At 36.7% G+C, this 26,333-nt stretch overlaps 1 protein-coding gene and 1 long non-coding RNA gene across 5 annotated transcripts in view; one reads left to right on the top strand and one right to left on the bottom strand.

The window, feature by feature from the left end:
• Positions 1 to 6,021: 6,021 nt before the first annotated feature.
• LOC119252604 (uncharacterized) overlaps positions 6,022 to 26,333 on the top strand; it is a 34,224-nt gene continuing 13,912 nt past the window's right edge. The window contains exon 1 of the long non-coding RNA XR_008553250.1: positions 6,022 to 6,184. This is a non-coding gene — a long non-coding RNA (uncharacterized LOC119252604). The remainder of the gene's footprint in view (positions 6,185 to 26,333) is intronic.
• The window catches only part of ADGRB3 (adhesion G protein-coupled receptor B3), a 685,437-nt gene continuing 678,511 nt past the window's right edge, over positions 19,408 to 26,333 (bottom strand). For 3 of the 4 annotated variants that reach the window (XM_054698909.1, XM_054698911.1, XM_037519927.2), the window contains 2 exons: positions 24,625 to 24,729; positions 19,415 to 20,212 (listed from right to left, as the gene is read on the bottom strand). In XM_054698909.1, coding sequence (XP_054554884.1) covers positions 20,024 to 20,212; positions 24,625 to 24,729 — 294 coding nt within the window. In that variant the 3' untranslated portion in view covers positions 19,415 to 20,023. Of the gene's footprint in view, positions 20,213 to 24,624; positions 24,730 to 26,333 lie in introns of all 4 variants that reach the window. The other variant, XM_054698910.1, reaches the window with a different exon arrangement.

Here is a 26,333-nt window from a genome sequence, read left to right as displayed (position 1 = left end):
TTAATCTTTGTGTAGAAATGGGGTGTAGGCCAGAGGTGTGAGAGGTGAGAGGATTCACCAGAGGAACAGTAGAGAGCACAATAGGTGGATTTACTAAAATATACTGCTAAGGGGTGCAGTGGAAGAGACAGGAGAGGTCTGCTGTGGCATGTGGGTTAGCTCCCTGGCCAGGGGTTGAACTCAGGCCTTTGCAGTAATAGTGCTGATACTTAACCCCCAGGCCACCAGGGAGGTTGTATTCTCATTGAATTTTATTTGGTTTTGGAAAATAGATTATTTGTTCCTAAAATTTTTTTATGCCATCAGGCTATGGATTTATTATTATTTTAAAATTAATAAAATCTTAAAGTAGCACTTTACGTTGTTAATAAGCTAATCTCAAATATTTTAGTATGAAAAAGATTTTTGATGTAGTCAGTACTAAGAGTTTATAGTAGTTTTATGTTCATTGCAGCACTATTTACAATAGCCAAGATAGGGAAACAACCTAAGTGCCCAAGGACAGATGAATGGCTTTGAAAAAATGTAGTATATATATGTAATGGAATACTACTAAGCTATAAAAAAGATGAAAATTTGCCATTTCTGAAAATATGGATAAAAAGTAAAATAAATCAGTTGGAGAAAGGCAAATATTGTACTAGATGGTTTCACTTCTATATGGAATACAGAGAAACAAAGGGTCAGATAATGCCAAACCAATAACAAACCCTAGAAATTGAGGCTACTAGATATAGTAGGGAGGTGACACAGATATGGAGACTTTGGGTGCCTTGATAGTTGGTGTAGTGTGGAGATCTACATCTGGGGAGGTGTGATCCTCTCTCTGAATTACATACATTCTTGTAAACCAATGTTACTTCGATAATCATTTTTATTTTATTTTTATTTTATTTATGCATATAAGATCTGAGGTGTAGGCAAAGGTGTGGGGTATGGGGGGGTGAGAGGATTCACCAGAAACTGAGTAGGGAGCAGAACAGGCAGATGTATTGAAATACACTGCTGAGTGGAGCAGTGGGTGAGACAGGAGAGGTCTCCCGTGCCATGTGGGTCAGCTCCCTGGCCAGGGATTGAACTCATGCTGCAGTGGTTGCTGATAGCTTGATAGTGCTGAGACTTCACTCCTTGCACCACTGGGGAGGCCCTCAATAAGCATTTTTAAAAAGTATGTAGAAAGGAGTTCTGGGGACAAGAGTAATGCGGGAACCATGTGCTACAGGACCCCTGGGTATGGCTGGCCCCTCACAATCAGCAACTTCCCTGAGCCTGCAGCGTGGAAAGTCAGCTCTCAGTAATGCCAAAAGGGGACACTATTTTAAACTCTTCTAGGTTTTGAAGGTCTTTAAGGCATAAGAGCAACTTTTTCTTTGTTAAAAACCTGAAAATGATTTGTTTGTTGGGCAGAATCGTGACACAAGCCCCCATCTCTGTGCAGCCTTGGTGCCAAATGTCCACACAAACCTGTGTTGCACCATGCCTGAAACAAAGTAGAAATTTGAATCAATTTACTAGAGGTTTTTTCCACTTTTAATTATACTTTAATTGTTTTCTTAAATATCTTTCCTCCTGTAGTACATGATAATTCAGAAGCAATTTTCTTGTCAGCATGTTTTCCTGATTTTATTTTTTCAAATACTTAAGTGATGATAAGGGCGGTGGGGAATGTGCTATGGAAAGTTTTTGTTCTACAATAAGTTGTGTAGCTAGCATTTTGAGTTTTTAATTAAAATATTTATTTTCTCTTGGAAATTGGAGAATTAAATTTGGGCCTATACTGATCATAAAATTGTGATGGAACAATCTTTATGAATCTCTAACTTCAACCATTTGATGAAAAGAAATTTGCCAAATGAAGATGGAGTTTTGGAATGGGCTCTCTTATTGTTTTGCTGTAGAAACTTCATGACAATTGCTTGGTGACAATAGCAGTCCTCATCTATTCTCATATACTTAGTGCTATGATAGTGACATTATCGGCAGAGTATCTAATACAGACCCTGCTCTCTAACAATCTTAATAATTTACATAATTAAAATACCTATCTTCCATATAATTTTAAAACATAATTTATCATAAAAAATTTTTATTATCTGAAAATCTATCACAGTGTTCCACAAAGGCCTAGACAGTAGGTAAAGAGGTATGTTTTTTACATGGAAGGAATGAGGTGGAAGCTATTTCAATAATTTTTATTATGTGGTTAGATAACATTTTTAAAGGTCATTACTAGCTTTTATTGTGGAGCAGTAAGTAACTGGAGAAAATTTTCTGCATACCTTTAGCAGTTCAAGGTCCAATTAGCATATCTACAGATGTATTTTCAAATAAATATTGGCATTTTTTTCCCTTGTGTACATGTTATTTTTCTAAGAAATAAGAGGTTCTTATTTTTTTTAGAAATAATAGATCAAACGTAGAGGTCAGCAAAAAAGGGATGACTGCTGCATAGTCTGCAAATGCTCCACTGTGTGAGGAGGGACCTGGGGTTAGTCACTGTGCTGGAAATGCTTTTTGAGAATATTCTCAGGCCTTGGTATGATAGACAAAGTGAGGCCCAGTCAAATAAACTTTGAAGATTACTGTTATGACCCTAATGAGCTTTAGACTCTGCTCAGGAGGAGGTAGTCAGGGTAGGCCGCACTCAACTTACCAGAACTGACTTAAATCAGTCACTATCATTTTACATTAAGAAAATTTATTTGAGAAACCAGATTGAGCTTGGAATCAGAAGGAGAAAAGAACTTTTGTACAAAAGGCATAATGAATAAATACTATACACTCACAGGAGTTTGAGTACCCTCTTATCAAATGATATTAGCAAGCAGTATCACTGGCTTCCTTTTTATTCTTATTGACATCCCAACTAACCCTTTTCATTTTACTGATTACACCAGGAAATAAGTCTGCTAGCTGATAGTCTACTTTTAATATTTAGTTCTTTTGTTTTTTTAAACTTAGTGACAGTATTTTTTTAAAAAAGATTTTATTTATTTTTGTGTAGAAGAACTGGGGTATAGACCAGAAGTGCAGGAGGGTGAGAGGATTTACCAGAGACAGTGTGGGGAGCAGAACAGATGGATCTACTGAAATACACTGCTGAAGGGAGCAGTGGGCGAGACTGGAGAGGTCTGCTGTGCCCTGTGGATCCCTGGTCCCTGACCAGGGATTGAACTCAGGCCTTTATGGTGGTAGCACTGAGACTTAACCCCTAGGCCACCAGGGAGGCCCAATATTTAGTTCTTAATTATTTTTCTTACTCTGGTCAGAAAAGGAAAAAAAAAATATTCTCAGAAAAAGGAGAAAATTATTGTGGCTAGTGAATATTTATAATGGGGCCAGGTTAATCATGATCCTTTCAGTATCTTCTTACTTTCCCTGGAGACAGAAACCATTTTCATATGACCAGTTCTATCAGATTATATAAACAAGTTAGGTTACCAAAACAGCAATGGGCTCCATTCGGCTCCTCTAATGCTATGGTGTGCAGTGATGGGCACACATGCTAACTTCTTTTTAAAACAAGATTTTGATCTACCCGAAGGACACAAAAACATTAATTCAAAAGGATACCTGCACCCCTATGTTTATTGCAGCACTATTTATAATAGGTGAACTTGGAAACAACCCAAATGCCCCAAAATGGATGACTTGATCAAACAGATGTGGTACATATACACAATGGAATACTATTCAGCAAAATAAAAAAAAAAAAAGAAAAAGAAAATCTAATGCCATTATCCCTTTGGGTCACTGGGGAATAGTTAAGTGTGCTTGTTTTTATAACGAGTTAGCAGTTGAGAGTGAATGAACTCCTGAAGGTTAAAAAAAAAAATCTTGATTGCTACTTTGGCAAAATATAAAAGTGAACATCAAGCATATTTTAAAAAAAGCTTTTCTCTAGATTCTCAAAATATTTCTATGGTGCCATAAATTTCTTCTTCCAGTGACTGAACACTACCTACTAGAGAACCACTTCCTCTAGACACATGGGTGTGTATCTACAGAAAAAAAATCTGTATTGGAAAAGAAATTAAGAAACTTTGCTCATTGTTCATGGCAACAATTGGCGTGCTGTTGGAAACCCCTGGAAACCAGTCTTTACAAAGCACCCTGTAGCTGATCATCTTTTAGTATCTTGATGTCTCCTCTGCATCTCCATTACCTGTTTACTTTACTTTCTCTTTAATGTCTGCCATCCCTTGCAATTCACTCCCTTTACAAAGTTTATTTGCCTTTTTTTTTTAATAGTATTTTCTTCAAAGACTAGATGTTTTGTAATCCTGTGAGTCCTATATGCTTTTTGGCTACAGAGAAACACACATTTGTTTTCTTGTCCCCAAATTGCTTTCTCCATATGCCTTTTATAGTTCTCTCAGTTTAGCTGTCAATTCTTTCTCATTCACATAAGTTCCCTCCCTTAACCTCTCCCCTGTCTCTCATTTTTGTCCCTTCTTCCAGCCCCCGACAAAAATCATCCATGTGTTTTTGAAAGGAAAAACACTGATCGCCATGTAGAGTGGTAAACTGACAATGAGTCTCAGGTTTATATTTTTGAACTTCTTTTCCATTTGATATTTTATAAAAAATTTTAATGTAGGAAAACTTCTGATATTAAAACTTGGAAATACCTAGGCTTCTGTAAATGCAATCTAAAACTTAGGAGATAGGGGGTCATTTCTAAATGACCTTTATTTTTGTATAGGAGGCCATGAAAAAGAGGCAGAATGGAGTACTCCTGCATACTCAACATAGCAAGTGTCTCTGGGTAGCACTTGCTTGACCAGAGTATAAACATATATAATTTTGCAAAAATAGGATGTATAACTGGGCAGATGGCTGTGAATGCCTACTAGCTGTTGTTGGATGCATAGTTAAAAAAAAAAGCAAGATGATTTCCTAATGATGACATCATTTCCAGAGATTTTTCTCTTTGAATATTAAATGATAAAATCTGAATAAATACCATGCTAGAGTTTTAACTTTGGAAGTTAATTATACTAATTAAAACAGGGTCAGAAAGGCCTTTGCACAGCTGTGGTGAAGTGAAGCATTTGAATTGTGGACAAGGGCTAGCATCCTGCTATAGAAACACATGATTGTCTTAATGTCGATGTCAACACAAAGATGTGCAGCCGTGGTTCTAAGATGCGCCAAAAATATTTTGGGTGCAAACTCAGGTGGTGGGTCTCTGCTTGGGTCCCTGATGAATCTGTATGCAGGGTGGTTATTAATTTTTTGGCAACTCCACGAACAGAATTAACAGAATTACCTTTTAAAAATTTATAAATCAGTACCTAAGATATGATGCTTTCTGATACCTTCATAAAAAAGATAAAAAAACGAAAGATCATAATGTGAGTTATAATTTAAATATTTTATAGAGTCAAAGTTTTTGTCATCAGATAAATGATCACTGCACAAGCAAAAAAAAAAAAAAACAAAACTGCTGATGACAAATACCTGGTCCTTCATGGATTTCCATGAAGCTCTCTCTAATTACTGCCAAACTTGGCATGGAGAAGAGGCTGTTTTGGCCTCTTTGTTAGTGTTCTGTTTCTGTGGCAAGAGAAAAGCACTTGACCTGGACTGAGGCCAGAGCTCTGTCCCTAGCATCGCTCCATTGAAGTAAACCAGCCCCAGTTGAGTTCCATAGGCAACCCTGTGTTTCTTCTCTTTAACACAGCCTAGCAAACAAGCTCCCCAGAAGATGAGGATACAGAGCTGTAAAACTGGAGACTGTGATCATGCATTGAAGTGTTCAGTTCAAAGCAGAATAAGTGGTTGCTTTATACTTGCACCTGTCTGAGGAAAAGTGGGTCCATTTTTTACCTGTTTGATGAATGACCAAGTGAAATTGTCACAATAAAATGTTTATCTGGTCATCACTGAATCTGCCATTTGACATGGCTTAATCTGTCTGGAGTCTGAATCCAAGGAACAAGAGATTTAGCCTAAAACTGGCTAAATCCCAATATCCTGAAAAAAAAAAAAAAGGCAAAGAAAAGATCTAGTAGAATGGCTTCATCATGGAGGCTATTTGTTCAGAGTAATCTGAGAATGTTTCTCTTTATGAAATCATGGCAACTGAATCTGAGCTGAGATGATGAAGTGAGTGGACTCTGGGAGGAGTTCCTGCCATGAAGTCATTCATTAGCTTTTCTGATCTCTGGTCACTGGGAAGGTAGGCAGCTAGAGAAGGGTTTTATCAGTTGCTTATGGTGCTTCATTTCCCTCTTCTCCTGAGGAGATCGGCAGGGAGCTGCCATGTAGAGTCCCGGATCCTCCCCACACCCAACCTTCCCTGTCTGTCATGAGAATCACTGGGCATGTACTTAGCCACTCTTATTTAAGTATTTATTTTTTGTGGGACCCACACCAGTGGCTGGGGATTGAACTGGCACTGCAGAGGCTGCGGGCAGCCTCGCAACCCAGCGCTCAACCGCTGCACCATCAGGGGAGGCCCTTTAGCCACTCTTATTGAAGTAACATTGCATTACAACATGAATTTGAGGTGTGTATCATTAGAAATCAGCATCTGGGTACACTAAATGAAGTTTACCACTAAAAGTCCACTTCTGTCCTTCACTGTAGAATTGTCAAGTTTACCCAACCCTCAGCATAATACCATCTAGGTTCATCTATGATACTGAAATGGTAGGGCTTAATATTTTTGTAACTTGAATAGTATTACATTGTCTATATATATAATTTATCCAGTATCTTTTGCTGGACATTTGGATATTGTCCAACTTTGGCTATTATAAATAATGCTGCAGTGAAAATGGTATGTAGAGCTTTTCCAATTAGTGTTTCTGAATTTTAAGGTAATGGGAACACCCATAGGTAATGTTATTCCAGAAGAGGGATAACAAGGTCACATAGAATTTCTATTTTAAATTTTTTGAGGAGTCTCCATAAAGATTTCCATCTTGGCTGTACCAACTTATATTCTCACCTAAAGTATGTACATGTTCCCATCTCTCCACATCCTCTCCTACCTGTTCTTTCTTGTCTTTGGTTAATAGCCATTCTCATAGTTGTGAGGTCATAGCTTATTGTTTTGATTTGTATTTCCCTAATACAAGATCCATGAGCATGGAATATCTTTACATTTCTTTGTGTCTTCTTTGATTTCTTTCAATATCTTATAGTCTTCTTGTACAGGGCTCTGATTAAATTTATTTTAGTGTATTTCATTCTTTTTGATGCAATTGTAAGTGAGTTTTCCTGATTTCTTTTTGCTAGTTCATTATTTTGAACAGACAAATGTAATAGATTTTTGAATATTATTTTCGTAGCCTCTCACTTTACATTTATTCTAATAGTTTTTACTAGAGTATTTGGGGTTTTCTTCATGTGTTATCATGTTGTTTAATCTGGGTAACTCATCCATTTCTTATATTAGTGCTCTACTAGGAGATCCATTATCTGAAATAATAGTGGTGAAAGTGGACAACCTTCTCTTACTCCTGATCTTAGATGAAAAACTTTCAGGTTTTCTTCACATTAGGTGTGAGGTTGGTTATGGGTTTGTCATGCGTGATTTTATTATGTCATAATGATACCTCATAGTCCATGAGGTATGTTCCTTCTATACTCATTTTGTTAGGGTTTTTTTTTTTTTATCGTAAACAGATGATGTGTTTTCTCATTTTTTCTGCCTCTATTGTGTTGATCATAATGATTTTTATAATTTGCTGTTGTTGGTATAGTAGCCCACATTTTTTGATTAGTATATATTCAGTCAGCACTGGAATGAATCCCACTTAATCATGTAGTGTTGAATTCTGTTTGCTAGTATATTGTTGAGGATATTTGCCTCTATCATCAGAGATACTGGTTTGGGAGATGCCCTTGTCTGGTTTCACTATTTTGATAGTGTTTTCATAAAATGTGTTTGGAAGTCTTCCCTACTCTTCAAATATTTAGAAGAATTTGAGGAGGATAGGAATTAATTCCTTGGAAGTTTGGTAGAATTCTCCAGTGAAGAAGCCATCTCTAGTGAGTGGGTTTTTGTTTTGGTGGAGGCTTTTGATTTATGTTTGTTTACTTACTCATGATTGTTCTGTTCTTATTATTTACTTCTTCCTGGAAATAGTGTGTGTTTTTCAGATTTGATCTGTTTCTTGTAGGTTTTTCAATATGTTGTCATATAGGTGTTTAAAATATTCTCTTATGATTCTCTATAATTCTGTGCTATCTATTGTAACTTTATTTCATTTCTGATTTTGAGTTTTGTCTTTTTGTGAGTTCGAAAACCACATCTTGGTTTCATTCATTAGGTTCTATTTTAAATTTCTATTTCATTTGTTTCTGCTTTAATTTTTATCACTTTCTTCCCTTTACTTGGCAGCTCTTACTGGAGTCATCAGATGGTCAGTTTGTAGCTAAAGCTAAGACCAGATAAATTACTTTTGTTACATAAATTACAACCTTGCATTATTAATTTCTGTAATGTACAACCCTGTACCTGAAAATATACCTAGAAAATTGACATTTATATCCTCAGTTATTTTTTCCCATTTTACTGAGAAATGACATATATCACTGTGTAAGTTAAGTGTATGGATTATTGTACTTATGGTTTTTACTGTGTTTTTAAACGTTATTTTATTGTAGACTTGTGAGTTATGCACTGTTACCATTTTATAGAACTGTGACCATATATTTACCATACCAGTGAGATTAATTCTACATTTTTATGTTTTTATGGTGTTAATTGGTGCTTTTACTTACTGAAGTCCTTTTAGAATCTCTGTATGAGGAAGGTCTAGTGGTATGAATTCCCTCAGCTTTTGTTTGTTCAGGAAAGTCTTTATCACTCCTTTTTTTCTGAAAGAGTTTCATGAGATATAGAATTCTTGGTTGAATATTATTTCATTTAATATTTTGAAAATGTTATCCCATTCTCTCCAAAAGAGTTTCTGTTAATAAATAAAATTGTTATCTGTAATTTTTGACAATTTAATTGTAACGTGTCTCAGTATGGCCTTATTTGGATTCAACATATGTCTTTATCTCGTCAAAAGTTTGGCAAGTTTTAGCCAGTATAGTTTTAAATATATTTTCAGTTGCTTTCTCTTTTTCTTCTTCTAAAATCCCCATATTGTGAATACTGTTTTTTCCCCCATTGCGTCCCTTAATAGCTTAGACTTTATTCACTTTTTATATTTTCTTTTTGCTTTTATAACTGGGCAATTTCAAATACCTTATTCCTTAGCTTGCTGATTCTTTCTTCTGCATGGTAGAGTCTCCTTACGGTATTCTGCATTGAGGTTTTCATTGCAGTTATTGTATTTTTCACTTCTAGGATTTCTGGATTTTTTTTTTTTTTTGAGGTTTGCATTTCCTGATGAACTTATTTTAGTCTGCATTGTTTTTTTTTTTTTTTTTTTTTTTTTAAGATTTTGTGCATACAAGAACTGGGGTGTAGGCCAGAGGTGGGGAGGGTGAGTGGATTCACCAGAGACAGAGTAGGGAGTAGAACAGGCAGATTAACTGAGATACATTGCTGAGGGGAGCAGTGGCTGAGACAGGAGAGGTCTGCTGCACCACGTGGGTATCTCTCTGGCCTGCTGAAGATTGAACCCACACTGCAGAGGCTGCAGACAGCTTCACAGTGCTGCGCTCAACCCCCTGCGCCACCAGGGAGGCCCAAGCATTGTTTTCTTAATTTTATTTACTTGTTCGTATTTTCTTATAGTTTACCAAATTTCCTTAAGATTATTCTGAATTCTTTGACAATCTATGAATCTCTGCTTCTTTGGGATCAATTATTGGAACTTTATTAGTTTCATTTGGAAGTGTCATATTTACCTGATTTTTCATGAGCCTTAATTCTTTTTTTTTTTTTTTTTGAGCCTTAATTCTTCATGTTGGCATTTGCACATTTGAGTAATGAGATGCCTCCTTCTGACTTTATAGGATTTCTTTGGCATAGATAGTTCTTCACCAGTCAGTTTAGTTTGGCTTTTTGGATGTATGTGCTGAAAATGTTCTTGGGCATGTGGGGCCTGTTATTAAGGTCTATTTCTAGGCGAGGCAACTGTTTGAGTTCTAAGGATGGGGATGGATTTGTGCCACTGATAGCAGTTGGATAGGCCTCCTGGCTAGCTTCCCTTTCCAATTGAGGTTGTAGGGTGGCCTCTGGTTGCCTGAATTTTCTGATCAGGCTTACTGGGTGATTGGGATAGGGTGCTATATTCAGTAGTAAGTGGGGCTACGAATTATCTTCCTTCCCCAGGGCCTATACAACTCAGAACTGATGGATGATACACTGAATTCCTTGGTCAGATGAGGCCACTGGCTTTATTATGCAAATTGGAAAGTCACAGCTTGTTCTCAGTGTTCACAAGTGATTGTGTGAAGGGATATTGATGTGCTATGCAGCTTCCATACACTTTGGTTAGGTTCGGTAGGCAGGCTGATGGTCATATTCATGACAAGTGAGGTTAGGAATTAATTTCCTGCCTAAGTTCAGCAGGAGAATCATCTCTAAAACCAGTAAAACTCACTGTTCTCTTAACTAAAGCATACCCATACCCCATATCCCCTGGCAAACGGGGTCAGAGGCTTTGCTCTGCAAACTACTTTGTGACCTTCTCTCAGGTCATGTACAGCTGGGCTGCACAGTTTTCAGGTGTTCTTGTCAGCCCCTTAGATCAGAAGGGAACAGAAGGAACTCTCCACAGATGATGGGTCTATGTCCCCAGCCCCTAACCTGAACAGGAAGATGAGGGTTGCTACAGTCCATTCTTAAATTTCTGAATAAGCCTGAGATTCAGAGGAACCTGGGGTAACTTCCGCCTAACAGAAAGAGCCCCTGGCCTGGTATTGGCATTGCTCTGTGGGTAGTTAGCTGTTATCTCTTGACTGGAGTGCTGCCAGGCCCACTGAGCTTCCAGGAGTTGTCACCTGCCCCTAATGTGACTGGAAGGTACTCTTTCAGCAAGTGGGGCTGTGACTTAGCACCTTGTCTGGAATTGGGCAAACTGGGCTCTAGAATTGGCAAAACTCATCCTTTGAGGATCCAAATCGGGAAGATTTGCATTCCAGCAAGATCCATTGTCAGTGTACACTCCTAACTTGGCTCTGCAGAGAAACAAAGCCACTAGTTGGGATGACTGCTTGGAAAGTGAATGTATGAACTTGATTCACCAAGATCCATAAGGGTTGTTGCAAGACCCTCTCTCCCTTTCACCATCAGATTTCCAAATATTAGCCCACAAATGCCAACGCCACAATCCTATGGTGCAAGATCAGGGTAGGTGTGCCCAAAAAGCAGCTACCAGTGCTTGTTGGGGGTTATCGTTCCTCCTGAGTTCTCTTTTCTCATTGGAGGAGCTGGAGGATAAGGGGAGATGTCTCTGTGTAATACTGTGCTGGCCTGGGGGAGGGGCAACACCCTCAACAGGGAATCACTTCTCTCCCCCTTCTAATGCATTCTATCTTGGCCTCTGATGCGGGGAGCTGCTTCAGCCTTACCCTTCTGTTCTAGGATTTTCTCAGCTCTTATTCTTGAATAGCTATTACCTGTTCTTCTTGTGAAGAGTAGTGAAGTTAGGAATAACCTATGATGTTATCCATATGTCAGTCACTATTGTGCAATAATGACTAGTCCTGCTCTGGATTATAACTACGGAAAGTCATTGGTAAAACTTTTTTTTTTTTAAAAAGCTACACACAGCTCCTTCCAAATAAGAGCTATTGTTTGCTAGACATTTTGTCCAAAATATGTGGCAGTTTGCTACAGGGAAAAAAATGTCACAAGTCTGGTCTTATCTGGTTCACTTTGACAGGAATGCTGTGAGGGGGACGAACACAAAATCTGAGGCTTTTTTATTTATCTTTCTGACTTCCTGGTTAATGATTCTCACACATAACCTAAGTCTTAATTTTACCGTCAGAGTCAAAGTTTATAGTAATTGTCCCTCCAGGAGTCAGGGAACTCACAGTGGGAGAAAACCTAGATGTGTTGAACTCTTCTTCACATTAATCACTTGGCACTACTTCTTGAGGAACTAGGCAGGTTACTCTTTCGTCCCCGCCAACTCATTGAACAGAAAGGTATAAACAGTCTTCCATAGCACTGCCCCATAGTAAGACTTCATGATCAAGAAAGAATAGGACAATAAGAGAGATCTTGACATCTGATGTAATCATTATCAGCAGGTATGACTTTAAATGCACAATTTCCAAGCTCTAATTACAATTTCTGTAAATATCTTGACTTTTTACCTTGGATTATATTTTCCAGCCAACTGATCCTATAAAGTTCACTGTAAAATAAAATCGCTTAAAATTCAGATATGTGGATATTGAACTTCAAAAAAGGACACTTTAATGAACATCACCTGCTTTAGTAAATAGATGATAAAATTCTCTCAGCGAAGTTATCATTGGATGATCTATGAGGTATAACTCTGGAATCTTACTCACATGTTTTTGGCGTTTTAACCAAGCCCAAATTTTTGTTGTCAGATATTCATAGCGGGTCTACCATGGCACCACTTTCTGTGAATGGGAAACAGCCCTTGTTTTTTTTTTTTTTTTAAGCCTCATCTCTGATTCTGCTGATTTGCCCTTAATTCATTCTGGTGACTTGCCAGTGTATTTAACCTTGAACTTTCTGCTAAGATTTATGTAGTGTTTAGCAGAATAATTGGGAGTTTAGGCTATCTGGCTTAACTCTGAGGAACAATGCTGGCTCTAATTTACTACCTTGTGAGACAATGGAGATTTTATGGATGTCAGTTTATTTATAAAATAGAAATAATGATAGAACTTTCTTTATAGACTTACTTTGAGAGATAAATGACTATACATAAAGTATTCATAAACTTCTCAGAATGAACTTAAAATTACTAATCACAGCTTGGTTTTGAGAAATCATATAAATGGATGATTTTTATTGTTTATTTTTTTTAAATTTATTTATTTTTATACAACAACTGGGGTATAGACCAGAGGTGCGGGAGAGTGAGAGGATTCACTAGAGACAGAGTGGGGAGCAGAACAGGCAGACAACCAAAATACACTGCTGAGGGGAGCAACGGGCACGACAGGAGAGGTCTGCGTTGCCATGTGGCAATCTCCCTGGCCTGTAGAGATTGAGCCTGCCCTGCAGAGGCTGCGGACAGTTTCACAGTGCTGCGCTCAACCCACTGCACCACCGCGGAGGTCCCTGGATGATTTTTATTTTATTTTTTGTGGGACCCTCACCAGTGGCCGGGGATCGAACTGGCACTGCAGAGGCTGCAGGCAGCCTCACAACCCAGAGCTCAACCGCCGCGCCACCAGGGGAGGCACTGGATGATTTTTTAAAAGGAGTGTTTTTATCTGTGTCCAGTCAGATCACGAGAGAGCTTTGTACTTTGAGCATAGCATTTTGACTCTGAAAAATTGGTTTTAGTGATTGTGCTTGGCTGTTAAGTATTTGTATTAGTCAGGATTCTCCTAGAAAACAAAAGTAGAAGGATGAGTATATGTGTGCATGTTGTTTGTGAATACACACACACACACACATGCACCTATATATGTTTGAGAGATTTATTTTAAGGAGTATATTTGCATGATTGTGGGGGATGGCAAGTTGAATTGTGTGAAATTGGCAGAGAAGGTAGGAGCTAGAGACCATGGAAGAGTCAGTGTTGCAGCTCTAGTCTGGAGGTAGAATTTCCTCTTCTTAAGGGGCCCTCTGTCTTCCTCTCTTAAAGTCTTAAATGGATTTTAAGAGGCCTACTTACATTATAGAGGGTAATCTACTTAGTCTAATGTATAAAAACACCATCACAATGGCATCTAGACTGATGTTTGACCAAATATTTAGAACCTGTGTTCTAGTCAAATAGAGACATAAAATAACAATCATTTTCTCCTTCATTAAGAAGTCTTTGTGAAGTTCAGGAGAATTTATAAGGCAACTGTTTACAAATAATCCACCATATAATGAAACATGAGGTTTCACTAGAGGCACTTTTTAGTCTTCTGCTTCTACAGAGGAAATGTGGCATTTGTCTTAGTTATGCAGATCACATTATCCCTAATTGTGGGTTCTGTATTTGAATTGGCTGCTGGAAAGTTCAGGGCCATCATTTGGTACAACTCCAGAGAAGAGTCTGTGACCTTGAGGCATTTTAGATATTAAATTAGTGTCTGTGTTCCTCAATTATCCTTCCTCATATTTTTAATTTTTATATATACATACACCCCAAAGCCACTAAACCCCAGGAAGAGGGGGCAGTGTATTTTTAACAAAAAGGTCACAAAGCTTGGAATTGAAGGTCAGCAGTTCAATTCCTATTCTGTTGTTTAGCTCAAACTGTCATTTATATGTATATATGTGTTATATATATGTTCCATGTTATATATATATAGCATATATGATAATAATTTGATATATAGGATATATATTAGTGACTTTTCCAAGTGTTCCCATAACCTGCTCTTCTTTTCCTTGCAAATCTATCAAGCTGTTTTAATTCTTTCTGTTGGCCTACGTGTCCCTAAAGACTTCACGTTCCTATTGTATTCACTGTTGAATCACTGTTAATACCTTTTTACACAGTATCTACACTGCATCTGGTTCTAAATAAATATCCGTTGAATAATGTAGTATTTTTATAAATCACCAGAAGTTCACTTCAAAATAAAATAAAACATACTAATTACATAAAAATATCTCCCAGTTTTTATAAAAACCTGAATTTCAGAAATACAATTCTAGATTTGAGGCCGATATTCAAGAATGCTTGACGTTCATCTGTAAGTTGACAGAGACTTCAAACTAGTTAGAAAAGGAATTCAGATGCTGGCATTCAATTTCCATCTTTGTGACTCTTTAGTGGAAAATTATTTATTAAAACTGAACTGGCCCCTCTTCTGGGCATTTAGTGGCTCTGATGTGGAGGGAGGCGTACTTGGATAATCCTCAAAAGGGCTTTAGGTCTGTATTTTACATAGGTGATTGCTACCAGAAGAATAATTTTTGCAATGAATTGTTTATATTTAGGGAATATGCTAGTTGTTTCTTATTACATATTTTGAGGTCACTGTACTTTAGTGGATTAAGTTCATAAATGTTTATTATCAAATTAGTTGGTTCTCTTGTGCTAATCTGTTAGTTTACCTGTGACCAAGAAATGCCTCAACATTTCCCTCACCTTTACAAAGGCTACTGCTTGACTAGGTTCCTACCTTTTCTTAGAAAATTTACTTTAGAAAAAATTTAATTGCGAATTGATGATCTGCCTCCTTAAGATGTAAATCTTTGTAAAGCCTGTATTCCAGTTTCACAGTCTAGGAATGTTTTTGTCAAGGACCTAAGCCATGTCTTGAAAATGTAATCATCAAGGAAGGTTGTGTCCCTGCCTCCTAGACTTTGTGGGAGGGTAGGAACCTAACTTCACCAGCCTTTCGCTCTTGTCACAAAGTTATGAGAAAGTTCACATTTCTTGGGTAAGGCCAGTTAGGGAACAGACAGCCAACCATCTTCCCCCAAGCCCAGCACTTAAAAATGTTCCATTCATTGGTTTGAGTGTAGGCTGAGTTCTGGCCTCTCTCTCCTTTTCAATAGCCTTGATTAAAGGCTGCCCGTGTACCTTTGCCCAGTGTAATTTTTGCTTTGACACCTGGATACTGACTCATGTTAATGTCATTTTAGTACTGATTTAAAAGTCCAAGTACTTTTTATAAATGTTGGAAAGATGAATATTTCTGAATCAGTGCCACTGTACAAGCAAGTTATATGGTATAAAGAAAGGTACAAACAAGAGTTCAAACCAAAAGATGAGGGTAAACTCAGAATTATTTTTGCTCAGAGTTAAGGCTATTTATCAAACATGAGAAAAATCTTTCCCTCAAATATTGCTGGTTCAATATTACATTTTTTGGAAGTTTCTACTCATCCAGTGGACTTAATTTCTTCCTCTGTAATAATGTTGAATTTTACTGGAGCTCTATGCCATTGTGAAATAGCAAAGGTCAAGAACCACCCTCCTATCCTTTGTGTTTAGAAAAGGACTTACTGCAAAGATCTACCCTTCCAACATCGCTTAGATAAAACTTTTAGATGAACCATTTATATAACTATGACAAGGACAGACACACATAGTCCAAATTCCTATATGTTTTCTGAAATTACCAACTAAACTATTTGCCCCACTGATCAATCCAAATAAAATACATGCTAGCTTAACTTTACCAAGATTGCTGTATTTTGGCCAGTTCTTGAGTTTGAACAAGTATTGGGAGATTAACTAAGAATATGAAGGTGGAACAAAGTCCCCTAAACATCTCTCCCAGAATTGACTGGTCACAAAATACATTTCCTGTTTTGATTACCTGATCACACCATTTGCTCACTGCCCCCTCTTCCACTTCTAATTTTTTCTAGTCTTGTTTACTGTTCCCTGTAAAGAAAATTCCTTTCTGCCTGATATATGAAATGTTTATAGACCTTATAGTTGGAAGTATTCTCCCTGTTACCCCAGTTCTTCTGCTTCAGTTGCAATAATCTTTTCAAATTAGGTCTCTCCTGACCTAAGTCTATATGTTCATTACCAGAAACTGTTTCCATTTTCTTTTATCTTTACAGTCTATGTTTCTCAGTTCTTAAATCTTTTCTGCTGCCCCACTGCAGTTAGAAATTTAACTGCAGAAGGCTCAAGGGGCAGCTGACCTTGTCCACATGGAAAACTTTGTGTAGCTTGATATTCTAGAGACAATTTGTTTCATATTCTTCAATAAAGTACTATAAATTTGTGGAATTTGTTTTGACATAGGTAACTCTGGAAAACTAAAACTAAAAGCTGAAGCTAAGAATGAGTCAAAATTTATGAATTAAATTTTCTAAAGCAGCAGTTTGTGGACTGCAACCTTTTTTTTGTGGTTGTATATTTTTTTACATGATAATTGAAGGCAATCTGTCTGTTGTGGCATATGTGCAGGTAATTCCTAAGTTACTGAAATACTGACTACATTTAAAGAGGATTTGAAAAAGTCAAGTAGTTGCACACAGTGGATTATTTACACAAATCTGGTTAAGATCACCTGTTACTTTGGATCATCCATGCTTTTCAGCTGTCAGCTACTGACCTCACCTGTCCATGGACAGTTGCATTTTTTTAGTTGTATGCCTCTATTTGCCTGAAAAATATCTCCCTGGAACTTCTTGCCATTGTATTTGGAGACTTAATAACCTAGAAGGGATAAGTAGATACACCATGGTATCATGAGGATGGTTTCACAGTAGAAGTCAGAGGACCTGGATTCTTAGGATTGGTCTGTCGATTATGATCTTCAATAGGTCCAGAACTTCTTCTGATCTCTATTTCTTTAAGATAATTAATTTCTGCCACATTTGCTCATCTTAAGGACAAAAAATAATATAGGGTAATAAGAACTTCATGTTTAAAATAGTTTCATTTTACATATGTATGCTATATCGTTAAAAGATGTGAGCTTCCTAAAACAGAAACCCTGTAGTCATTGGTCTAACATAGAAGTAAATACATAATTGCTCATTAAACCCTTTGGATGTGTGAGTTGACATGTATGACTATAAATAATGCTAGAATTGATTCCATAAATAATTCGACAAACATATATTGTGTGAACATTATTGTTCTGGCTCCCTTAAGAGATACAAAAATGGATGAGACGTGAATCTTGCCCTCCAGGCACTTACAGTCCCCAGAGAGGAATAGCAGAAATGTGTATAAATAACAAGATAGGAGATTTTAAAAGTCCTGTAAGAAGTATAGAAGCAGGGTTATAGTACTTCACAGGAAAAATTATTTTCTAACTTGGAAAATCAGGGAAAATTTTGTGAAGATGAAATAATGAGACATAATTTGAGATAGATGTAAAAATTGGATGTGGGGAAATGGAAGAACTTCTAGTCTATGGGCACATGTATCTGGCAGGTTATGAGTGCAGTGAGCTCAGAGCAAGTTCCCAGGGCTGTCTAAGGAGAGAGCTGCCACTCAGCTGAGACAGACAGAGGCAGGCAGGGACAGAGACAACAAAAGAGACTAGAAAAGGGCTTAAATTCCTCAACACTTATCAACGTGCATTGTTTCCCTTACAGATTTTTTTAAAGAAAGCATCACCACAACTTGGCATCCTTCTTAGGAGTAATCCAAAAATTTGTTAATATTTTAAGTTTGCAACTTCTGGTTAGTTCTAATATAATAATCTAACAATGACTTACTAGAACTAGAGAAAAACAGAAGTGAAAATTATACCATTTTGTTTTATGGCAGTGAATGACAGGTTTACAAGAATTATTAGCCTAATATATTCACTCTGTTTCTTATACTTGGAATTTATGCTTTCAAACTTTACATGTGGAATGAGAAACTATACAAATGGTTTTTATTAACTTTAAGTTACTGAAATGGAGCTGAGCATTATGAATTTACGTGTATATGTACATATATAAAATACATATGTATATGCATGTATATACACATATACACATGTGTATTAGAGAATGAAAATTCCTGATTATTCCTATCATGCAAGAGTCATAAATTTAATAGGCATTTAATATTACAATTAGCATAAAATATATTTCATGGAAAAATCAGTCCTTAGTTATATTAACTTTTTTGCATTATGGTGTCATTTTATTTTAAAATCTGATTAAAAATATATTTTTAACATCTTTACATTAAGAACAAAAGTATCCAACAAGAGTTCAGCCCGAGCTGGGCAGTTTTTAAGGCTTGAGCTTAGTGGCACACGTGTGTTGAAGCATCTTTGTCTCCACTCATGGCCTGCAGGGCTGGGCTCGAGGTTCTGGGTGGCAGGAGCCAGCTCATTTGAGTTTCTGATAGACCACCGAGCTTAGGTTTAATAGCACACTAAATACAGGTTATGGGAATTTTGAGGACCCCAATCTCCTTTGCACATTCTACCAAATCCCTCCTCTCCTCTTTTTCTTCTGCTAGAAAATATACAGAGAAGATTTTCTTTAAATCCTGAATTTTTTTTTTTTTTGTATGCTGTGAACTATAGCACAGGTAGTTTCTTGTAAAACATGCAGCGAGCTTCATTACTTATACTTTTCCCCCATATTATTTTTGAGTATGGTAACTGTTTTCTATTAGTTGTCTCTTTGCACAAGATAGAAAAAACATAATATTTATATAAGAGTATGATGGCAGTAGATTTCTGACAAGCCCCATTTACATGGTACATTGTTCCGAAGGGTGTTTGAGTAGAAAATATAGAAGCACTGTACAAACCTACTATTATATCTGAGAAATAATTAGCCTCAAAGAGTAATAATGGCATGCTATTAAAACTGAATACATTTTCAGTATCTGTATTGGGAAAAAAAAAAACTTTATGTAAATTTCTGTTCAACAAATCCAAAATAAAATGCACTAAAAACTGATATGTAGACAAAAGTTTATTTACACCATACAACATTTTAAATATTTTATACACAGCTGCAGCAGAGAAAGCTACTCAGAGCTTTCTAGAGAAAACTGCAATAATAAAGATGTGAAATATATTATTCATATAAAAGTGAGATTATTACTTTATTGCATTTAAAGCAATGAAGAATGTAGCTCAACAAACATTCATTTAATGACAAAAACTTTGCTTTTATATTATAAAGTAAAAAGTGTAGTAATGGCCAAACAGACTGTTATAAACTTTAAAAACTGCATAAATATATACATTGTGCTTCATGGTGAAGTTTTTTGAAAACTAAACCATATGAAGCGGTTACAACATGAATCGTTGCTTGAGGTTTATCTATAAAGATTACCTTACAAATCCATTCCACGGGTACTTACAACACAGGATGGTCAGAACTGTACAACCTGGTCCTCTCTCCACTAGCCTGACCAGTGAGAAGTTACCATATGCAAACACCACTGACATTTGGCACATGAAGGTCCTGACGGGAGGGTCACTCTGTCCAGATAGAAATGCCAGGCTTCCCAAGTCTTAAGTGTCAGTGCAATAAATTGTTTTGTCTCTACCTCAGTCCATTTTGATTTTGTTAAACTTCTGTTTGAAAGTCACCCTCTTGCACGTCCAGTGGCAAATTCAGACACTTCTCCCACTCTGCTGGCCTCAGTTCCAAGGCGTCCTTGGCTTCTGTATCTAAGACATTGATTGTGGTGTAATGTTGGTATTCACCGGGATTTTTGAAAGTGTCCCATGGGTTCTTGTTTGGTGCTGGGTTTTCCTGTTGGGAAGAGAGAGAAAGAGAATCATTTGTTAGATAAGTAGGACTGCTGCTTGTTGAAGCTTCCAGGAAGTGTGTGTGTGTAACCTTGATCCCATTTATATGATTCAGAAATGATTTGAAATTGTGGCCAGCTGCAGGAAATAGTTTGGTTTGTTTTCTTTCATTGAACAAGTTGATGAACACCTTCTTTAAATTATCCTATAATTTCCCAGCAATCAAAGGGAATGAATAGCATTATAGAAGGCAAAGTAGATGATTTGTTTGGGCTGTTTTGTGAAATGTCAGTGTGGCTATATATTCAGGTAGAAAGGAGTGTTAAGTCAGTGTTAAGTTTAAATATTGCAAATTTGAATATTTGGGCAAAATTTTTGATGGGATAACCAAAATTTGAGGATTTGTAATGGGACACATTATGTAATAATAAAGTCTCCCCCAAAGGCTGTATTTCATAAAGCAACTTTCAATCACTATCTTTGCTTAATTTTCAAGCAATTTTCCTTTGTAGACTATTAATATGCTGTTATCCTTTTCTTTCACAATCTATCAACATCTCCAGGAAAATGCTGCAGGAGTTCAGGGGAGCGTAGAGAGATGGCTTCCTTTTGTGGGAAGCACATAAAACTTTCTGAGAAAAGTGACAATAGGGCTGGCCTAGTAAGATGGGCTGGTTATGGGCTAGTAAGACACGTGTGGATGGTGGCTGAATGTGTTCATACTAAGAACAGAGAATACGGTGATGAGACAACTCTGAGAACAGTGACTTATTTTAGTTGGAGTGAAAAAGAATAGCAAAATAAAACAAGCACTAGGTGAATTGTCAGACTGGTAAGGGGCTTTGTTTTTTTCTTATTTTATATAATTCTTACATCATTTTTCATTTTGGTTATATTTCCCATACAATTCCCACCCCTCTTATTCTGACCCTAATCCAGACAGGTAAGGGGCATTGGATAGCAGGTTACTCAGTTTGAAATTTACTTTGTAGGCAATGGGGGGGGGGGTGAACATGCACAGACACAATAGTGGCCTGACTGCTTCATCATCAAAGGTTCACAGGTATGAATTCTGAATCAAGGTATAGAGTGGATTTACCCATCTGAGACAAGGCCTAAAGGAGCTTTCTATGAATTGTTTCATAGGAAGGTCAATTAGTTCAATTCTGAAAGGATTCAAGGTATGTAAAATTAGTTCATTTGCTTGGAATATAGGGGCTCAATTGTATTTAGAACAGGTATGAGTTATTACCAGTTCATGACCTGAGAGGTTCTATTAGTGCATAACAAGCAATAAGGTTGGCTTTCTTTTCATTTCCTCTGGCGTCCTGTTGCATGCCCAGCTGAAATGTGCCTTTTACCATTGTTCACAAATGTGTGGACATGCTTTCCGTGAGAGGTTCCTGCTTCTTTAGTAGTGAGGGACTACTCAACTCAGCAATCAGAATGGGAAATAGCCTCTAGGGGAGTGAGGCTGGTAGTCGAGGCATAGAGGCCGTAGGCTACTGATCATCCTATATGGTTGAGTGTGAAAAGAGGAGAGGTTACAGACACTGATGGAAAACTAAATTTCTATGGTCCAAATGAAGGACAAACCATAGAACAATTCAAGGATAATTGGGTCAACAGTGAGAGCTACAGTGGCCAGTGAGCTTCAGTGGAAACCTAACTGCTGTGACATTAAAATTCAGTTTAAGTTCCTGAATATATGCAGGATTTTTTTGTTTGTTTTGAACTCAAATACAGAATGGAAGAAATGTAAACTGAAGAGTTTTGATAAAGGCCTAATAAGTTATAAATTGAATATAAATAAACATGTGTGAGGCTTATAGAAATGTTAATTTGGTCTTAAGCTGCCTAAATAGAACTTTGAAAGATGAGACTGCAGAGCCGCCCAGAATATGGCAGCTGCCTGGGCACTCCCATAGTTAATGGGCCTCAGACAGGCTGGCACTTGAGATCATCCTTTCCTCCCTTCACCCACTCTTTTTTTCTTTTCCTTCTTCCAACCAACCAATATTGGTGACAGTGAAAGAGAATATGTATATTATAAAAGAGCAGTGATTTGAGAAGGTACTAGGAAGGAAAGAGATCTCAAAGGTGAATAGTTTGTGAGACACACTCATAGTGAAATAATTTCTTTTGTAATGTGATTTTAAAGGTTGTTCTGCCTGGAAGCAGGGGAATGGACTAAATGATCTTCTGGTTTCTCTTTGATTCCCCAAATTCCACATAATTACCATCATTTGCAATGCTAGGCAGGTGTTGTGAGTTAGTGGCCAGGAAAAAAAGAGTTGAGAGATTTTTTTTTTATAAAAAATGTCTTTCTCCAGCCAATTATGAAATTTTTCATTAGCAATGTGCCACTACAAATTATGTGACTGAATTAAGGATAATGAACTCACTCACATGTTCATTATTAATCAAAACTGAATAGGAAATTTTTTTCTGTTCTGTTCTCAGATATTTAGGAGAATAGTCAAGCAGCAATGACAACTCTATCCTCCCCATTCGAAACCTCTCAAACAGTAAATATTTATAAATCTCTTCTAGAAAAGGCAGGCTGCTGAAGAGATGTGGCATTTAGTAGACTTTCATTTGTCAAAAAACAGATACAGATATCAGCGCCATTAATGATTTAATACCCAGAATGTACAAGAGGAAATTACAATCGTATTACAGCGGTCAACCAGCTGTATCTTTTGCATGGGATTTTCAGATTTGTAAATATTATCCTCTCCTTTTAAAAAAAGGAAGATTTCTTTTCATTTTATTTCAATTTTAGCTTTCAATATTCCAAAATGAGTAGCTAATGTGTTAGGTATGCTCTCGAGGGTACAATTCTCATTTGCTTGCTAACTGAAAATTTGCAGCTTAATATTAGGAAGAATAATAAGAACTACACATAGTCTTCTACATGCCTGGCATTGTGTTGGTGTTAAAAAATAATGCATGATTCCTGATTAAAGGAAAAAAAACAGATTGATAAATACATGAACTATTTAGAGATCAAAATTAAAGCATAGAATAACCTTCATAATCTGTAACATGATAGACATGCAATAATCAACAGCATTTATTTACCGATGACTTACCATGGCCAGCATTACTAGTACAGAAAGGAACAAAAGGAAAACAAAGATACATAAATCAGGAAGCCAGAACTAAGATTCTTAGCACAGATGGGACATCACTAGCTAGAAGGTGATCAAACACCATGTAAATTAGAGGAAGAGAAATATAAACTTGAGCCTTGAACAACACAGATTTGAAATGTACCGGTCCTGTATTCACAGATTCAAGCAACTTTAGACAGTGGTTGTTGAATCTAAGCAAGCAGAACTGATTACTATGGAGACTGGAAGGTACTTACTTGGGCATCCACAGATTTTGGTGTGTGTGTGTGTCCTGAAACCACTCCCTGAACAAATAACGAGGGATTAATTTGGGGTAATCAAAAGGTATATGTGGATGTTTCACTATGATGCAGCAAGTCAGTACCCTAACCCTTGATATTGTTGAAGGTCCAACAATTGTATATGTATGTGTGTATGTGTGTGTATACACACATACATACATACATACATATGTGTATATGTCTGGAGCTGTGTGGCAAAGAAAGACTTCCCTATTTGGAGTAAAGACAAGTGGTGTCAGATAGGCAGTCCCAGAACTCATATTTGAGTCTCACCTTATTGAACTCTTAAGTGTCCTCATGGCTTTTAAAAGTTTTCTAAACATCTAAGGAAATACATGTAATACTGTTTTTTTATAGTCAATTTTAAAGAGAAAATTAAGGCTGAGAAACCTCAATTGGGTGACTTGCTCACGATCAGATAGCATTGGTTGAGTTTTTGATTAGTACTCCTATTTCTGTACTCCCAGTCAAGTGTCCTCACAGATAATTATGTGACCTTTTCTGGATGGTGGTGCCAGCCACACAGTAATGGCAAACTAGCTTGTCATTCGATGATGTCCTTGTTAGGGTTGTAGTAATGTGAGTAAATGAGACGGGAATGGCCACAATCAACAATAAAATTTGGAGACAAAAACTTACCATTCTGGTTTCAGGTAACACACACACACACACGAACTAAATTTCTACTCTGATGATAAAGGGACCAGATGAAGCCAACACATTTTAGATGTATAACTAATTCCAAATATAGCTTATACATGAGAGTATCTGAAATATGAACAAAAATGCTTAAAGATTGTGTTATTCCTGTTTGCTTCTTTGTAGTTATTCCAAAGTACCTTTTGGCAGGGGAGGGAAGGTATTGTTTTTTCCTATGTATGCTATACTTGTGTTCCCAAGACATTTAGGGACTCCTGGAGGGCAAGAATAATAAACTGATGTCACACATCAACTAGCATGGAATCAGGCACAAGTGAATCATGAAGCGGCATACTCACCATACTGCTTGTATTTGGTATATCCCGAAATCTGTCCAAAGTTTGAAATTTCTGATTTAGTTCCTGAAATAATTCCATATGCCTCTTCCTTGTATGCATGACCTTCTGCAAAAGAATAGGATGGCACTCATTTCTAATTTCATTTATGCAGGAAAAAGATGTAATAATCTGTTAGTAAAAAGAATTACTAATAAAGGAAATCAAGTTTGGCAGGAACCTGGAAGTTCCAAAGGATGCTGTAAATGCAAAATGAGTTGCACCAAATGCTTGTCTCATAGTCAGCACTTCTTGAACATGAAGAAATGGCTTTTTACTTCCACTTACAAGATTACCAAAAAGCAGTTTTCCTCTGTGGGTGCATTAAAAATGTAGCAGTCATTTCTGTGTAAGACTTTCATCATTCAAAAGTTAAAGCTGTTTTACAAAAATTGTTAGAATATAAAAAAATGTTAAAAAATTTGGACTTGTAAAGCACTGAGTCCTTCAGTGATTGTCATGGGAAATATTACTTTTTTATGTTTTATTGCTATAAACACTAAAATCCTAGCTGGCTATACTAAAGGGGGAGCAAAATCCCAGGCTCTGCCATTTAAGGCTGACTCAAAGCACTAAAGTGTCTGAAATATATGTGGGATCTAAAATCTTCCACTCTTCATGTGAATAATGATTGCGGTTTGCAGAAGGAAAATTTGACCCATAGGTTTCAGATGTTTGCTTACAAGATGGTCTAGAATCTTAATAATTAGAGTTCAGTGTATAAATTGTGTGGTCAATGAGCTTCAAAAATCAGACACAAATATATTAATGTGTCATCCTTTCTCCCAACTTATTTAGTCATAAATAAAAATGACCTTGGGATCTTTACTATTAAGGAGCATTTAAAAGAGCACTGACAAGGAAGAGTTGGATAATCAATCTGTTGTTTTACTTTTTTTTCCCCAAGTGTTTAGGAGAAAAATCATTCCTCAATTTCAGTTTTTAAAAGTTAAAAATCAAACTATTTAGATGTTTAGGATTTTGCCTTCATGTATGTGGAACATTTTAATAGTATTTTTAGGTATGTACTTCATAATTTACCATTTGCTTACATCAATTGTATAGGTATATTCATGCCTGAGTTACGATCATTTGGTCAACTTTTAATTGCCAAATATTTTCCAAAGTAAGGATTTATTTTGAAAAGGAAATATATATTTTGGAGAAGAGCTATAATGCCTAATTTTCTTCTAAAAAAGTACTTGCATAGAATATTTAATTGAAAATTAAAAAGCAAATGAGAAATGGAAATGCAATCTTTAACATTTTAGAAAGCCTTATTCCTACATTTAATGACACTAAGTGATACCTCTATTTTCATTAACCTACTTTTATATGAGAGAAATCTGCCATTTTCAGTCTTGCCATAATCAAATTATTTTCATCTTTGTTCCTCTTTGTTCTAGGAATTGGCTGTTAAGGAATCAGGTGGTTGAGGATGAGAACATGGCACTATAGCTCATGATGGGGACATGACACATAGCAGGCAATTATAGAGCGATTAACTCCCCATCAGTTTTGGGGAGAGTACAGGAGAGCAGATTTGCAGAATTTACTGAGAAACACTAGGCAAACATAATTTGACTAGCGATGGCTGATGGAGATTTATGAGAGGGAGGATTTGCATAAGCAACTCACTGGAGGGATTTTGAAGATCACATAGCTGGCAAATA

This window comes from Talpa occidentalis, unplaced genomic scaffold, assembly GCF_014898055.3.
Source record: "Talpa occidentalis isolate TD23 unplaced genomic scaffold, MPIMG_talOcc4v2.1 talOcc4.2, whole genome shotgun sequence".
NCBI classification, from domain to species: domain Eukaryota; kingdom Metazoa; phylum Chordata; class Mammalia; order Eulipotyphla; family Talpidae; genus Talpa; species Talpa occidentalis.
This window is presented reverse-complemented; position numbering and strand designations above follow the sequence as displayed.